This window comes from Helicoverpa armigera, chromosome 2 (assembly GCF_030705265.1).
Source record: "Helicoverpa armigera isolate CAAS_96S chromosome 2, ASM3070526v1, whole genome shotgun sequence".
NCBI lineage: Eukaryota > Metazoa > Arthropoda > Insecta > Lepidoptera > Noctuidae > Helicoverpa > Helicoverpa armigera.
Window position 1 is genome coordinate 3,961,740 of NC_087121.1, and position 13,932 is coordinate 3,975,671.

At 34.1% G+C, this 13,932-nt stretch overlaps 4 protein-coding genes across 4 annotated transcripts; 2 read left to right on the forward strand and 2 right to left on the reverse strand.

Annotated features, from left to right (window-relative positions):
- Positions 1 to 1,311: 1,311 nt before the first annotated feature.
- LOC110377152 (uncharacterized) lies at positions 1,312 to 3,283 on the forward strand. Its single transcript, XM_049843954.2, has 4 exons — positions 1,312 to 1,596; positions 1,869 to 2,044; positions 2,513 to 2,685; positions 3,076 to 3,283. Exons 1-4 carry the CDS (start codon positions 1,440 to 1,442, stop codon positions 3,269 to 3,271), a joined length of 702 nt encoding a protein of 233 aa, XP_049699911.2. The 5' UTR covers positions 1,312 to 1,439; the 3' UTR covers positions 3,272 to 3,283.
- A 213-nt stretch (positions 3,284 to 3,496) lies between these two features.
- Positions 3,497 to 5,057, forward strand: LOC110375483 (uncharacterized). Its single transcript, XM_064037836.1, has 4 exons — positions 3,497 to 3,860; positions 3,993 to 4,171; positions 4,385 to 4,557; positions 4,833 to 5,057. Exons 1-4 carry the CDS (start codon positions 3,701 to 3,703, stop codon positions 5,026 to 5,028), a joined length of 708 nt encoding a protein of 235 aa, XP_063893906.1. The 5' UTR covers positions 3,497 to 3,700; the 3' UTR covers positions 5,029 to 5,057.
- Positions 5,058 to 5,269: 212 nt separating this feature from the next.
- Positions 5,270 to 6,941, reverse strand: LOC110375478 (uncharacterized). The gene is made up of 4 exons (XM_021333601.3): positions 6,715 to 6,941; positions 6,441 to 6,619; positions 5,825 to 5,997; positions 5,270 to 5,543 (listed from the first exon to the last, which is right to left on the reverse strand). Exons 1-4 carry the CDS (start codon positions 6,872 to 6,874, stop codon positions 5,342 to 5,344), a joined length of 714 nt encoding a protein of 237 aa, XP_021189276.3. The 5' UTR covers positions 6,875 to 6,941; the 3' UTR covers positions 5,270 to 5,341.
- A 1,423-nt stretch (positions 6,942 to 8,364) lies between these two features.
- On the reverse strand, positions 8,365 to 11,696 carry LOC110375471 (uncharacterized). The gene is made up of 4 exons (XM_064037838.1): positions 11,528 to 11,696; positions 10,801 to 10,976; positions 10,066 to 10,238; positions 8,365 to 8,684 (listed from the first exon to the last, which is right to left on the reverse strand). Exons 1-4 carry the CDS (start codon positions 11,679 to 11,681, stop codon positions 8,492 to 8,494), a joined length of 696 nt encoding a protein of 231 aa, XP_063893908.1. The 5' UTR covers positions 11,682 to 11,696; the 3' UTR covers positions 8,365 to 8,491.
- Positions 11,697 to 13,932: the final 2,236 nt, after the last annotated feature.

Genomic DNA, 13,932 nt, shown 5'->3' on the forward strand with positions numbered 1-13,932 from the left:
GAAACGCGTCAAAGAATATAACTATGCGATAAAATATAAGGTAACAACTTGTAAACAATGGCTCTATAGTCAAGAAAGTGTCTGATTACTAACAAACAGACGGTTTTTTTTTATATCAAATTGTTTTTATAATATTTTAAGTAAAGGTCAATCTTTTAAGTTTTGTAATGTTTTAAAAGCTAGTAAACCTACTAATATTATAACAGTGAAAGTTTGTATGTATTTATGTCTGCAAGTTCCTATCTCACGCAAAAGCTACCTAGCTTGGATTACTATTTAGCTACTAGAATGGTTTTTGATGAAATTAAGCAGTAATATAGCTTGTCCATTTTATACGACTGACATAAGTAATTCTCTCAGGAATCGGGCGAAACTGCTGGTGAAAGCTAGTAAAAAATATAAAGAGTACGATCATAAAATCCTATAATATATGTGATGAAATAAATTGCCATAAACTCACATACAAAACTTGATAACGACTTTCTCAAGTTCGAGAGAATCAATAAGGTTTCCAACATTTATTCAATAAAACAGCGTCAAACTTGTATAATTATGTACGTGTGTAAACTTCGTAAGTATAACTTTACGAAGTTCTGTAACATACGCGTCCTCAATCCCTGATTCCTGGGTAAACATGTTTACTTGGTGGGTTTCAGTAATTGCTGTAAAGTACATAGGTATTTGTTGGAGTTTCGTTTTATATATTTTTTAACCCGTTCCAATCGGTTACTTCTTATGGATGGTCCTAATATTCTATCCATCTATTGATTTCCTTACTACGGATAGAATTTTGACATAAGATCCATACAAGCAATGTTGAATTCTTATCTCTAGAAAGCAAAAATATATGCACAAGAAGATAGAATAAGAGATTGAGACAACTGTAATGAAATGGTATACTCGTAAACATCAGTTTTCACCGATGAACACTTTTCATACGTATGTATATTCACTTTGAAATATATGCATCTGTATATTATTAACCAGTATATAAAACCTTATTAAGCAGCATTATGACACAATAGTTATATTTAGAAAAGAAAAACAAATGATAATATTTTTGATTGTGTTGTTTGGATTACAATATATACTTTACTCGGGTACACCAGGCATATTTTTTATGCCAAAGTCCAGATCAAGCTGATAATCAGTATTTACAAAAATAATATGGATATTTTTATAATTACTAACACATCTATTAATTGCATTGTTGTCAAAATATTTTTTTTTACATCATACATTTTTGTTAGTCACGTCGATAAGATAACGAAAGCCGTCGCAATCCGATCTTATATACTTAGTCGTGTTTAGTGATAGCACTATCATTGGTAGTGTAAATACACCTAATATAAACGTGGAAAAAAATCATATTGTATTGTATCAGTTACGAAAATATTTACGTAAATTTTTTGGAGTAAAATTTTTATTTATTTAATAATATGGCTATGAAAGTGTGGTCAAGATTTTCAGCAATTGCCAAAGATGGCACTAAATATAAATTTCGTATACAAGACATGCCCGATCGTCTCAAAGAGATAGTTGGTGGTCTTTACCTTGAATATTTTGTGAAACAGGAGGCTACTTTTAAAGCTGCTGGTAAGTCTTTTTTGTATGAAAAATGTTTAGTGTTAATTCCACGACAGTATTTTTTCTAACAGTTAATGTCACGGATTTCCGTAAAGTCACGTCTGATTCCTTAATATTTTAATTTTTTTTTTATTATTATTATTTACAGTTAAAATTAAAATGCATTGAATGCTTTGTGTCAAAAACTTTAATAACTAGTTTTGAACCCGCTAGTTTTACATTTTCGCTTATGTGATAAATTATTTCAAAAATCTTAATTTCTAAGTTTTTTATCTTTTCAGGTGTGCCAAACAGCAAAGAATCTTTAGCAGAAGTTATTGAATTTATGTCAGTAGTGACAGAAGACGATAGTTTCCATATAACAGTATGTTGTTTAGACAACGATGATGATGAACGTACTGAAGTAGTTGGGGCTTCCATGATGGCTTTAATAAAGAAGGGAGAGCCGGAACCAGAGGTAATAAAATAAATATGGTCAAATCTTCTTAATTTTTTCTGTATTTATAGATATAAAAACTATTATTCCTATACCTTGTTTTTGGGAAATCATCTAATGATCCCGCTGTGTGTGACTAAACCCCCCATGTTCCGAGAGCCTTTTATGTACCAGGGCCGCGGTAATTCTTTAGAACAATCGGCAGAATGATTCATATTCCTTTTTTTTAACGACGTCAAAAATCATCAAATGACCCCTCCCGCTGTGGGTTAGCAGCGGTGAGGGAGTGTCAGACTCTTACTGACTAAAAACCGTCGTGTTCCGTCGTAGGCCTTTTATGTACCAGGGCCGCGGTATCTCTTTCGAACAACCCGCAGCCTCGGCCGGCCTTGGCCCTGCTGGGCCCCGCTGATGATTTATATACCTGGGAAGAACATGTGATAAATAGAGTGGTACGTTTTTAATACGTGTTTTTCATCATCATTTCAGTTAAGATTCCAATCGCCGCAATTGCAGAAATTGATGGAAGTATTCAACGGCCTCAATGATTATTTCGATGAAGCAAAAGAATTCGGCCTAGATCGATATTACGCCGACAGAGGATTATTTGTATGTTCCAAATACAGGGGTCTTGGGATTGCGCAAGAGTTCCTCAAAACCAGGTACTTATGGTTTATTTACTTTTTTAGTAACTTTTTAACTTTTTTAAGAATTTAAAAAAGGGGTAAAAATTACAGCTAGCGGTTAAAAAGATGGCACTTGGAACCGCGTGAAAGATTTACATACATATGTATATCCGCATGGAATGTACGCAGGCTCTTTTGCGTGGGTACATGCGTTCGATAAAAATCGCTAGTGTTCTTATAATACAAATAGATGATGGCCTACTGGTCTTGAACCAGAACATTCGTACTTAAATACAACCTTGATTTTAGTAGATAAGATACGGATTTTAACTGTCTATGTAGCAGATGGTATCTGCTATCTGTTAAAAGATAACATTATGTAATTTCACACATTATAAAGTTCAATTGTCATGCTTTTGTTTCCAGGCGACTGATATGCAAAGAACATGGGATACCCATCAACGGAGCCTGGATGACGTCATACGGTACTCAAAAAGCTGCAGAGCGCGATGGTTGGGAGACAGTTTGCGAGTTCCAATATGAAGAGTTCGGAAAGAAATATGGCGTTACCTTTGACAAAGATCCTCCTTCTTCTAAGTTTATGATTGCTAGAATAAATTGAATTGTTTCTCTATTTGGTTTCTGTGTTTCTAAAAACCCTTGATTTGCTGGCAGACTGACCGAAGATGGTGTGAATTCGTGGCAACATTTGGCATAATACGCAGACATTTTATGCGCCACACAAAAAGTGCGCGGTATATGCCGTACCTAATTTATCGACCTTAACGACCAACAATGTAATGATTAATTATAATTATGATGATGACTGATACGTAAATATCAGTTGATTTCATAAATAACTTTGACAGTATTCAATTCAAATGTCCACATGTTTTATGCTGATAAGATTAACTCTTGTAGGTATGTTGATGCCAAATAACAATCGTTTTAGTGATAGTCTCATTATGTCATTACTAGTTATACAACATAAGTCATACATTTCATTGAGCAATAAAATATTTAAGTAGTTAGTATTTTGTACATAATCAGTATGTCATCTCTTAAAGTATGGACAAAATTCTCAGTCGTTACCAAGGAGGGTACAACCATTAAATTACGTATAGTGGATATGCCTGAATATCTCTATGAAAAAGTGGTACAACTGTATATTGATTATTTTGTGAAAAAGGAGTCGACTATTAAAGCGGCTGGTACGTATAGTTCATATTATCTCATGTATGAGTTTGCGCATATTTCATTAAATAACATAGCAAAGCATCTTGATAAAGCAGTAAAAATATTAGTGTTATGTATGTGACTTTACTTATCTCTGAATGTTTCAGGAATTCCAAATAATGAAGAAGCAATTAACGAAATACATGGACCTTTATTAAGATCTGTAGAATATGATGATGAAGGATATCATATAGTGATCTGCTGTTTGGATAATGATGATGAACCAATTAGAGAAATCATGGGAGCGTCTATGATGGCATTGACGATAAGGGGAGTAGAACCAAAGGTATAAAGTCGAATAGGAAGATTTTTTGTAAATCGATAGATGAGATTAGATTTTTTACTGATACTGGAGATCTCGTAAAAGTTGGTCCTACGCTTGACCTATCTTTGGTTGTGTCAGAATGCCGTCTCGTAGGACTATCAGAGTCAAAAAACAGAGAGGTATATCAATTATTATAAGTATTTGTATAATAAATATGTTATCATTTTCTTTCAGTACAAGTTCAAGACGAAAGAAATGACGAAACTGTTCGAGATCGTGTATGGTTTAGAAAGTTATTATGATGAAGTTAAGGCCTTTGATCTTGAACGCAGTTTTGGAGATAGGGGACTATTTGTATGTCCAAATTACACCGGTCTAGGAATTGCAAGGGAGTTACTTAAAGTCAGGTTAGTATGAAACAGTGAAGCTAAAAACAAAATCCAGATGACAACTGTCTTCTAGGAAATCAAGGGAGCAGATTTGTTCGGCAGTTGACGACCTATGGCCTTGATGATCAAGGAAAATCTATTACGCTTGAATCATTGCGATTGTAATATTTGTTCCCACCTCATTTGTTTTTGGACTGTCAAAAGGCACCTGTCATAGCAAGAATGAGTTTAGTTTCAATTAGGGAATAGATTCACATTGGTAAGGATAATAATATTCCAGTATTTGTTTCTAGGCGTATGATATGCAAAGAACATGGAATACCCATCAACGGAGCCTGGATGACGTCATACGGTACTCAGAAGGCTGCAGAGCGCGATGGTTGGGAGACAGTTTGCGAGATCCCCTATGAAGAGTTGGAGAAACAATTCGGAGTTAAATATGATACTGATGCTAAGAGTACGAAGTTTATGATTGCTAGGATTAAATAAATGTGTGAACTAATTTGCTGTTTCGATTCTAGATGGGTGATCTCTTCGAATTATTTTGTAAATAAACAATATCAGTTCAGCATTTTGAAATGCCATGTTAAATTCGAAATAAAATTCTTATTTGCATCCTATTTTATATAAATAGTCCGAAAATATTATTCTGAAGGTATGGTAATTTTTGTGCGCATAGAGGGAAAAGGCTCGAGTTATGATAAGAGGGTCGACAAGTAAAAGAAAACGGTTATCAGTGTTTTAAATATATATTTTATTAATTAATACAATCCATTAATCTATACCTAGGTATTTTTTTTTTTTACTTTAAATCTATCCTAGCCACCATGAATTTACAAGAAGGGGGTCCGTTCTCGAAGACCACGCCATGCTTTTTCCCATGCTCGTCGAATTGCACCTCGCACACGGTTTCCCAGCCATCACGTTCGGCAGCTTTCTGAGTGCCGTATGAGGTCATCCATGCTCCATGCATGCTCACCCCATGTTCTTTGCATATCATTCGCCTGGAAAAAACAAAATCGCATCATCAATATGTGATAGTACATTTTGAATGGTTAAATCTGCAAGTTTAAGTCAAATCTGTTAGTAATATACTGCTCTAAAAATCAACCTTTTCTGGAATATTCTAGAAGCCTTAAATATAGATACAGAAAGGCGGACAAGAATATGCATATCAAAGACTACCATCCTTTCCGTCAGCGACATATCTTCTCGCTAAAACGAATGCATGTCGGTTGCAATATCATCATCATCTCCCGAATCTTTTCCATTTTTTAATACCAACCTGACTTTAAATAATTCTTGAGCTATTCCAAGTCCTCTGTAATCAGGTCGCACAAAAACACCCCTGTCTACAAAATATCTTTCCAAATTGAATTCCTTTAACATATCGTATGTGGCCAACAGATCTCCGTACACTTCGATCACTTTCTTTAATTCCGGTGATGTGCGCTGAAACTATATAAAAAGTAAATTGTACATCATCGTGTCTATTTTTGTTTATGTTTCTTCTTTGTGTATGTTTAAATAATACGCCTGTATTGCATTAGGTTAGAATCCATATTGTTTTATCAAAATCTTATGTTTAGGCATGCATGTCATCGTTCCTTGACTTACACGGCTATCATTTCAAAGTTTCTATTATGTAGATCTATTAATCCCGTTATCATCATGGTCTGAAATATAAGTCTTTGAAGATAATTTCTTTAACATATTTTTTTTTATTATGTATTATTTAAACAGTCACACTATCATTACAGCTTAACCAATACGATAGTGTTGTCCACATTTATTATCTATACATACAAAATGAATAAACATTTAACTTAAATCTAACACAAAAACAAAACAAAACTAAACTAAACTGTAATTCAAAATAACTTATATTTAAATACTGTTACCGTTTTCTTTTGCATTATCTTTTCAGGTGTTTCCAAAGACATTACTGATGCTCCAATGATGTCTGGTACTTCGTCATCATTGTCAAAACAACATATGACTGTATGGTACGATTGTTCACTATTTCTAACAGCAAGAACTTGTCTCAATTCTTTCATTGCTTCTGCACTGTTTGATACTCCTGAAATGAGACAGTAGTTTTGACGTGAAACCGTGTCAGACAGACTGACAAAGTAACTTTAGTTTTTTTTTAAATATAAGTAAGGATAATCTTACCAGAAGCTCTAAATGAAGACTCTTCCTTCGCGAAAAAAGTCATGTAAGAATCCAAAAAATCTTCAAAACGTTCTTTTGGCAGTTCCACAATTTTCAAATTAATAACATCACCATTCGAGTTTTTGACCGAAAATCTTGACCAAACCCTAGTTGCGGACATTTTTAAATATATATAGAGGAAACTTAAAATACAAGTGTCGCTAAAGTATAAATTTATCAAACTAAAACATTATCTTTAACAATGTTTGCAATTAAACAATTAATGTTTCCTTATCTAGAAAGTCTTATGTCCTTAACAATAAGAGTTATATTTGTTTCCAACTGTTTATGTAGCGTATCTGTCAATAAATGGTCTATCTTATCAGAGAACTTGTGGTGCGTTTTGGCATTTTTACTTATGAACGAATAGCTACATATGTTATAAAGGTATACCCTTTGAACCTTAGTTTGTTAACGAATCAATGACTGAACTTTGAACTTGTGTTTATATGATACTACCTGTTCCTCGTGGCGTCCCTAGGGCACTACATCCCGCACTTGGATAAAAATGCCTATGTGTTTTCATGGGGTCTGAGTCTAGATTATTATTGTATATTATTGACATACAGGTACTTATTATAACTAGAAGTTTTCCTGCGGTTTCACTCAGGTCTCGTTTGGACTACTGCCCATACCGGTATGAAATATAGCTTATATTACTTGGGAGGAGTGTAGCTGTCCAACAGTGAATATATACACTTTCAAATCAGTTGAATATAGTTTCGAAGTCTTTAGAGTAGGTACAAACAAAAATATATTTCTTCACTATGTTAGTACAGATGTAAGTATTCACTCAGTAGATTTTTAAACGTGATAATTTACAGCCTCATAAAACTAACTTAGACGTGACTAAAACAATACCAGACTTTGCGTACCATGAAATAGAAACAAGATCCCACAATAATCAAGTTGGCAAAACAACAATGAAGTTATGATTACAAGATCAAAGACTTATAACTTACACAAACAGTAAATACAGACGGAATGTACTTGCTCGTTGCTAAGATAATTTTCAGCGAAGAAATAAATGGGTTTATGTGTTTGTTTGTTATTACTGATATAAACTACAAGGCGATATAATTTTACAAGTAATTTGTTGTAAGTAATTAGTCTAATAAGACACTTATTATTGTATATTTTAGTGCACCAATATTAAAATAGATACAGCATTTTAGAAGGATAAAACTGAGGAACAAAAATGTATATTACTTAACATCAAAATTGGAAGTTGTTTCTTTAAAACTTAATCTTGAATAATGATTCTGACCATCACGACCGCAAAGCCAGTAACTAATGAAGTAGCTGGTGATTTCGTAGAAGAAAATAATTCGATAAGAAACATTTTTTTGAAACAAAAAGGTCACAGCTAATACTAAATCCGCTAGAGGTGAGGGAGGATATAACGACATCACGTTGTTTATTTTCAATTAATAGGAAAGCTGAGAAACATGTAAACAGAACAACACGGATTATGTAACACCTGACAATAAGACAGCTTTTTGACAATATCTTTTATTATACGAGTTTACCGAAATACTATAATGTCTCATACCTATAGAACTGAATTCGAGATAAAAACAAAAATATTACCTACATATACTTAAGAACAGATTTTCATCAAAACAGCATTTATTCCTCAAAAACATTTGAAATAAGAAAACATTTTTTTTATTGATAAAGCTAAGCTATTCCTTTTAATCAATTTTAAGGGTCATTAAATTACTAAGTTAATAGTATTTTAGATTTTAACAATCATAAATTTAGCAGAAGCAGGCTCCTTGTCAAAAGCGACGCCATATTGTTTTCCCAGATCTTCAAACTTGATCTCGTATGCAGTCTCCCAACCATCGGCCTCTGCAGCGCTTTGCAAGTCTTGTGACGTCATCCAAGTTCCGTGCTTTGGTATTCCTTGCTCTTTGCAGATGAGTCGCCTGGAATATTTGAAAAAAGAATATAAGGTTACGGTTTTTAGGGAAAAATACTGCAGGTTTAGATAAAAACCATGTAAATGGACGTAATAACAAGAAATATTTTGACAGTGCAGCTCTCGTCAAAATTAATTGTTGTTCTTAAGTTGACTAATAACACAGGTCAACAGCATTTTTGGTGCAAAGGTGAAATATACAATTTCTTGTAGGATATTAGATACGTAATCGAAGTCCAGAACATAGAGTTGCACTAGCACGTAGGGATTTAGAGATATACCCCTCCTAAAGTACCAAAAACGCGATTTTAACGATATTTGACGATTTTTTTGAAGTACAGCAAAATAGTTTTTTTTGTTTCTATCTATAGCATTATATAGTACCACTCTTCCCGATTGAAATTCATTTTTATTTCCAACGTTAAGAGTTTAAATTTTCATGAAATATGTATACAGCTACGATAGTTCGATCTTCCCTATATTTCATTTGGCCTGTTAGTATGAAAAAACTCCACTTTAGTTATAAAATGGTATATATCGGGAAATAAAACTCGCAAAAATATAAATTAAAATGGGGTTAATGCGGGGAAAGTAGTACTATATGATGCTTTAGTTAGAAATTCCTATAAAATTCTGCTGTCCCCAAAAAATGACATCAAATTTCATAAAAAAACGCGTTTTTGGTACTTTAGGAGGGGTATATCTCTAAATCCCTGCGTGCTAGTGCAACTTTATGTTCTGGACTTCGATTACGTATCTAATATCCTACAAGAAATTGTATATTTCACCTTTGCACCAAAAAAAAAATTATAATTTGTTGACCAGTGTAATAATATTAATGGCGTCCATGGCCGATTTCAGCCACGGTGGCTGTTCTCATTTAAGGAGATCAGCCAGCTGCGCAGGACATATTATAGTGCACGAGCATTTGCGCGGACAAAAGAGTACTCCCTATTCCTTCACTCTAATAGCCGGCAATCCGACACGACCGGAAAGAGATCAGGCGCAGGACCGACATTTACGTGCTCTCCGATGCACGGGTGAATCAATCACCAACTCCCAGACTACGGACTGCTTCGTGAATGTTTAAGAAAACCCACAAAGCGATTTCGGCCTGACCCGGGAGTCGAATTCGAGATCTCGAGCACAGCAGCCGCCCTTGCGACCACTAGACCAACGAGGCAGTTGACTACTATTGATGTAACGATGGTCAAAATATATATATCTCGTCTTATAACTTTTCAGCTCTAAAGTCAGCAATTTGAGGCCTTGCATAAGCGCAGTAGCATCTTATTCAAAAAGTTTGAATAGCATAAACTCACAGTTAAGTAACCAACACCGCAGCTATGTTCTTTGACGTAAGCAGTTTTCCTTTGGTATAAACTAACCTGACTTTAAGTAACTCTTGCAGTATACCAAGGTCCTTGTATTCAGAGTTCAGAAAGGTTCCTCTGTCACTATAGTAACGGTCCAAGTTGACTGCCTTTTGCTCACTAAACTGAGCTTCCATACCGTAATAGATTTCGAACATTTTCTTTATTTCTTCTGTTTTTAATTCAAACTGAAAAAATAAATGGATTTATCATACACGCTAAAATATAAACTTACTAGCTTTTGCCCGCGACTTTGTTCGCGTGGAATAGTGACTTGCGGCAGATTTATGGTTTGACTAATAGATGGCGGTATATGTCCGGAATAAATTTTATTTTTATTTTTGTATTTCTTTGTAATAAAAACTATCCTATGTCCTTTCTCAAGTTCCTGACTATGTCTGTACCAAATTTCACACAAATCAGTCCATTAGTTTAGGCGTGAAGTAAAGACAGACAGACAGAAAGACAGACAGACAGAGTTACTTTCACATTTATAATATTAGTTAGGATATCACAATGATAAACGTGCAACGTTCGGAGTATAACATTCTTATACTTCTTCAAGCAAAAACGACTGTATGGATTTTTATAAAACTTAGCCACAATATAGCTTATACATAAGAATAACTATATAACAGCCCACCTTCTATCCATGTGCTAGAAGCAGTTTGGTTAAAACGTTGGAGAACCGTGGGTCGCCTACTTTACAAAATGTACCTAAGTAATGAAGGGTCAAGGTCAAAACCTCACCTTAGGTTCAGGATCTCCTTTGTTCGTCAACGCCATCATGGAAGCAGCAATGGGGTCATTGACCTGGTCGTCTCCGTTGTCAATACAACATATGGCAGAGTGCAATCCGTCTCCCTTTGTGAATTTTTGCATCATCTCACGAAGTTCCTCTAAGGCCGCTGCACTTTTTAGAAGACCTGTAATTGCGTTATAATTTATGTTTTAAGTAGCTGTTCTTTGCAGATTCCGTCCGATAAAACTACCTCCAGCAGCAAGATAAAACGTAGCTTTTGTCATACTATGGACTTTGGGTCTCGAATTTCATTTAAATTGGTTTAGTAGTTTTGGCGCGGAAGGATGACAGACAAAGTTAATTTCGCATTTATAATATTAGTAAGGATTTTTAGAGGTAGATTGTAGAAATATAATTTGCTTGACATTAATTCGTAACAGGCATTTCTTACAAATATCTTTGCAAAGAATTTAGAATGACCTTTGACATTACAATTCGCTATTCCCAGAAGAATATCTAAGACAATGACTTATTTATATCGTAAAATGCCGTAATTTACCACTGGACACAAATTCGAACTTCAAGCTGTCACTTAAAACGCAAGGGAAAACGTAACTTAAGTCCCAATGGTTGTACAGGCATCAGAACATGTTTCTACCTCACACTCAAAAGTATTTTGTCGAACCATTAGATCATAACATTATCAAAATATTTTTAAATTTTTTATAAACTTACCAGAAGCTTTAAAAATAGGATCCTCTTTCACATAATAGTTCATGTATAAGTTTGTAACCTTTTCGTAAAGATTGTTAGGCATATCTACGATACGTAGATTGATAACATTACCGCCCTTTTTCACCGAAAACTTAGACCACACTTTCAGAGGCATATTAATCAAGTAATTGAAAATTTTCAAAAACTGTAGTGCTTAACAGTTAGTATTTGCCACTTTTCACGTAAATATTTTTCTAAAATTCAAAACTTTCGACTTATTACGACGATGATGTACACCTATTAAGGTTTACACTATACCTTTCTTACGGTAAAACTAGTTTTAATAGTGAATCGTACTGGATTATATAGTCCCACATTGTCTCTAAGATGACTATCTTATCAACTCAATGCAAGTAAAATGATGTTGATCTCATTTGGGGAAATTGATGAAATTTCCATACTATAAAGTTAATTGTGGTTTTCATAAAGTACTTTATTTGTATCACTCATTGTTTGTAAAATGAAGATGAAATAACAAAATCATTTTGAGAATTTCAAAAGTAAGTACCCAATATTAAAAAAAAAAAACATTTAGAAATCCCAGACTGCATTTTTCCGAAGAAAAGAACAGATTATCAAAACTGTCGAATAAAATAACTTTCTATCGATTCCAAACTGGCCCGGATTACCTGGCCTATCAGTTAATCTTGACCTGCGTCAGCATTTTGTGCAATTACTCCATCTTCTCCCAACTCAGGCTGATATCGTTACCTGATAACAGTAGGTATGGGATAAGCAGCTCTCGTCAAGAAAAGATAAGAAAGGACCCCTCGAACTTGGTACTTCAAAGCCTTGTTTAACGATCTCAAGATTAAAATCATTGTTCGATACTTGTGAGAAAACGGCACGTGGAATTAAGTACTTAGTATTAAAATAAGACACATTAAACATTCAGCGCGAAGGTTTTCTAGTCACAATAATTTTGATCTTTTCTGCCTCCATAAAATGTTTATGATTTGTCTTATAGCTTAGTCGTAAAACAATTTGGATTGTGAGCGCGACAAAACAAATTGGTATCACTGCCTCCACATTACTAATGGTTAGAATTATAAGGCGACCTCTCTGATATACCCATTCATACTTTGAAAGTATTGCAAAATAAAATGACAAACTACAAACCAGAAAATATACCTATGTTTGCGCTGCAGCTGAATCAATGTAAAAAATAAGGACATTATAGTATTGAATCCTGAATTGAAGATCTAAATCTGTATATACTACACTCGTATCTGACGAAAAATGCATTTATAAGTCATCACCCTTTTAATACTATGAAGAATAATTATGACATTTCACCGTCCCCAAAGTCAAGCTTGCAAGCCGTCCCATTATCACAGTAATAACCATTTTTATTTGTCCAACGATCACCAAACATTTTACGAGTGCCAATGTTTCTTATAAAACTAGATAAACATTTTTGCAGAGAATAAAAGTCAGAAAGTTACAAATGATGGTATTATTTTTGCTCCCTTTTATTGGGTAGCATTGTTTTGTCCCAATGTTATAGATGGCATTTAGGTCTTGTTTTTTTAAGTTTGTTCGTTTTTCTTATAAAGAGTGTACCTAGACCTGAAATTCTCAAAACTAAGTTCTTTGTTTTATATTGGTTTGCATGTTAACATGGAAGAGACACATTGAACCGATAGAAATTTGTACGTGCCTTATGTTCATGTCAATTTAAAATTGTTGGTATATAGAGTCAGATTACCTACAATCTATCTCGCCAGATCTTAATTATGGTTCCGTGTTATCTTTCCACAATATACATTATAATCTAGCAGGTTAACAATGTTACGAGTCTATGAAGAAACAAGTCCACAAATCATCAAAGAAATAACGCAGAAACAAAGACAAGCCTGCACCTAAGGCCTAAGACCCAGCAGATGGTTGGTACAAAAACGATAATTATCAGGTCAGCCCGCCGGGTGCCAGGGTGTCATGACAAGACGAGGGTACGATCTACTTAAGATAAAGGACGTGAGGAAACCTCGAACGTGCCTTCCCATAAAACTTGAAAGAAATAAAATCATAATATTTGTATATTGTTGTGTGTTTTGATATTTTTGGATGGCGTATGATAGACAAAGGGTGGATGCGAAAAAAATTGAGGACATTTTTGTTTTACGAAGAGCTGAAAAGGTGGGTCAAGTGAGGATTTGAGATTAAAAAACCATCTCCGTGCGGAAATTAAAATATTGATTTCCTAATCTCTGTCTTAAGGTAACATAATTTTATATTGCGAAAATTTATAATAAAAAAATACTATAAATAATTAACAATTGCTTGTAGTTACTTTCTGGTCGAAAAAAACTAATTTATAGGAGTTTTTATTTCACACGTGCCCCGTCAAGTTCTAAACAAATTCC